The following is a 1,352-nucleotide window of genomic DNA, read 5'->3' on the forward strand; positions in this document are numbered from 1 at the left end:
GATATGTTAATCACTTGTGTATAATACTGCTAATCATGCTTAATTTATACTTTTTCTTACCGATTTACTTCCCAATTCTGGTTTGACCCCCACAATCTGACAAGGTCGGTTGTGAGTTTCAAAATAGAATGACTAGCTCACAAGCCATTAAGTTGCAAGTCCAGCATACACACCAGCAAAAATCAACACAATGGGGCCCAGAAAAAGATTGAGGGGTGTTTAAGTAATATTTGAACATAAAAAGGGCAATCTCATAACCATTTGCCATATAAATACATTGCATTTCTGATCACAACATCTCTCATGCAAGAAAATCAAAACTTGCCATAGTTTTCTTTAAGCTATTGAACAATAAAAACCATGGGGAATTGCTTAGTTCTGCAAGAAAAGGTTGTGAAGGTCATGAAACCAGATGGGAAGATTCTTGAATATAAATCACCAATCAGAGTTCAACAAGTCCTTTCAGATTTTTCTGGTTTTGCAGTATCTGCTTCAGTTCAAGCTTTGCAGCATCTTCTACCAGATGCAAAACTTCTTGGTGGTAATTTGTATTATCTTGTTCCTCTTCCTTTGCCATCTCCAGAAGCTAAGAAGAAAGTAAGATTTTCAATTCCAGAAGGAGAAGATAAACAAGAAACTACTGGAGTAGTGAGAATCAAGTTGGTCATCAGTAAGCAAGAACTGCAAGAACTCCTGCAGAAAGGAGGAGTTTCAATTGATTATATTGTCTCTCAGTTTCAGGATCAAAAGAGAGTGGACGGTGTTGATATATCTGATAATGATGATAACCGTAAAGCTTGGAAGCCTGTATTAGAAAGCATACCCGAAATAGACTAGCAAATAATTTCCCTTTAATTTAATATACAATAGATAGTGTATACCAGAAAGATATTGGAAAATAGACAGTTTAACTTGTCCTCTAATCACAAGTGTTTGGTTTATCTCTTCTCTAGCTTTTTAGTCAGAAGAAATGAATCTGCAGCTAACACATATCACCCAAGTTTGCTTGTAGCACATTCAAAGTACCATCATATCTCACCATTCATATGGTTTCATTCAATTAGACTTAACTGAAAGGATGTATTGCTTAGTTCAATGCAAAATTAGAACATCCAAGATACATGAAGGATGTAAATGAAAATAGCAGCTTTGGAGAGTGGGAAAAAAAAGAAACTTCTTGCTACGCCCTGATGAACTTAAAAAAAAAATTGTAATATCCTCAAATTTTAGGGTAATACTTATTAAACATTTCAACTAGTAAAATTACATCTATATATTCAATACTTCAAGACTCTTTTACATTTTTTCCCCGTGAATAGTAATACGTCCATTCTTTCACTGTGTCTTCATTA

The 1,352-nt window shown here is 34.5% G+C and overlaps 1 protein-coding gene across 1 annotated transcript; it reads left to right on the forward strand.

Annotated features, from left to right (window-relative positions):
• The first annotated feature begins 279 nt into the window (after nucleotides 1–279).
• On the forward strand, nucleotides 280–923 carry LOC105634687 (uncharacterized). The gene has a single exon (XM_012217575.4). The coding sequence runs from the start codon at nucleotides 361–363 to the stop codon at nucleotides 835–837; it is 477 nt and encodes a 158-aa protein (XP_012072965.1). The 5' UTR covers nucleotides 280–360; the 3' UTR covers nucleotides 838–923.
• Nucleotides 924–1,352: the final 429 nt, after the last annotated feature.

The sequence above is a fragment of the Jatropha curcas genome, chromosome 2 (genome assembly GCF_041381405.1).
Source record: "Jatropha curcas cultivar XTBG-Jc1 chromosome 2, XTBG_Jcur_1.0, whole genome shotgun sequence".
In the NCBI taxonomy this organism is placed as follows: domain Eukaryota; kingdom Viridiplantae; phylum Streptophyta; class Magnoliopsida; order Malpighiales; family Euphorbiaceae; genus Jatropha; species Jatropha curcas.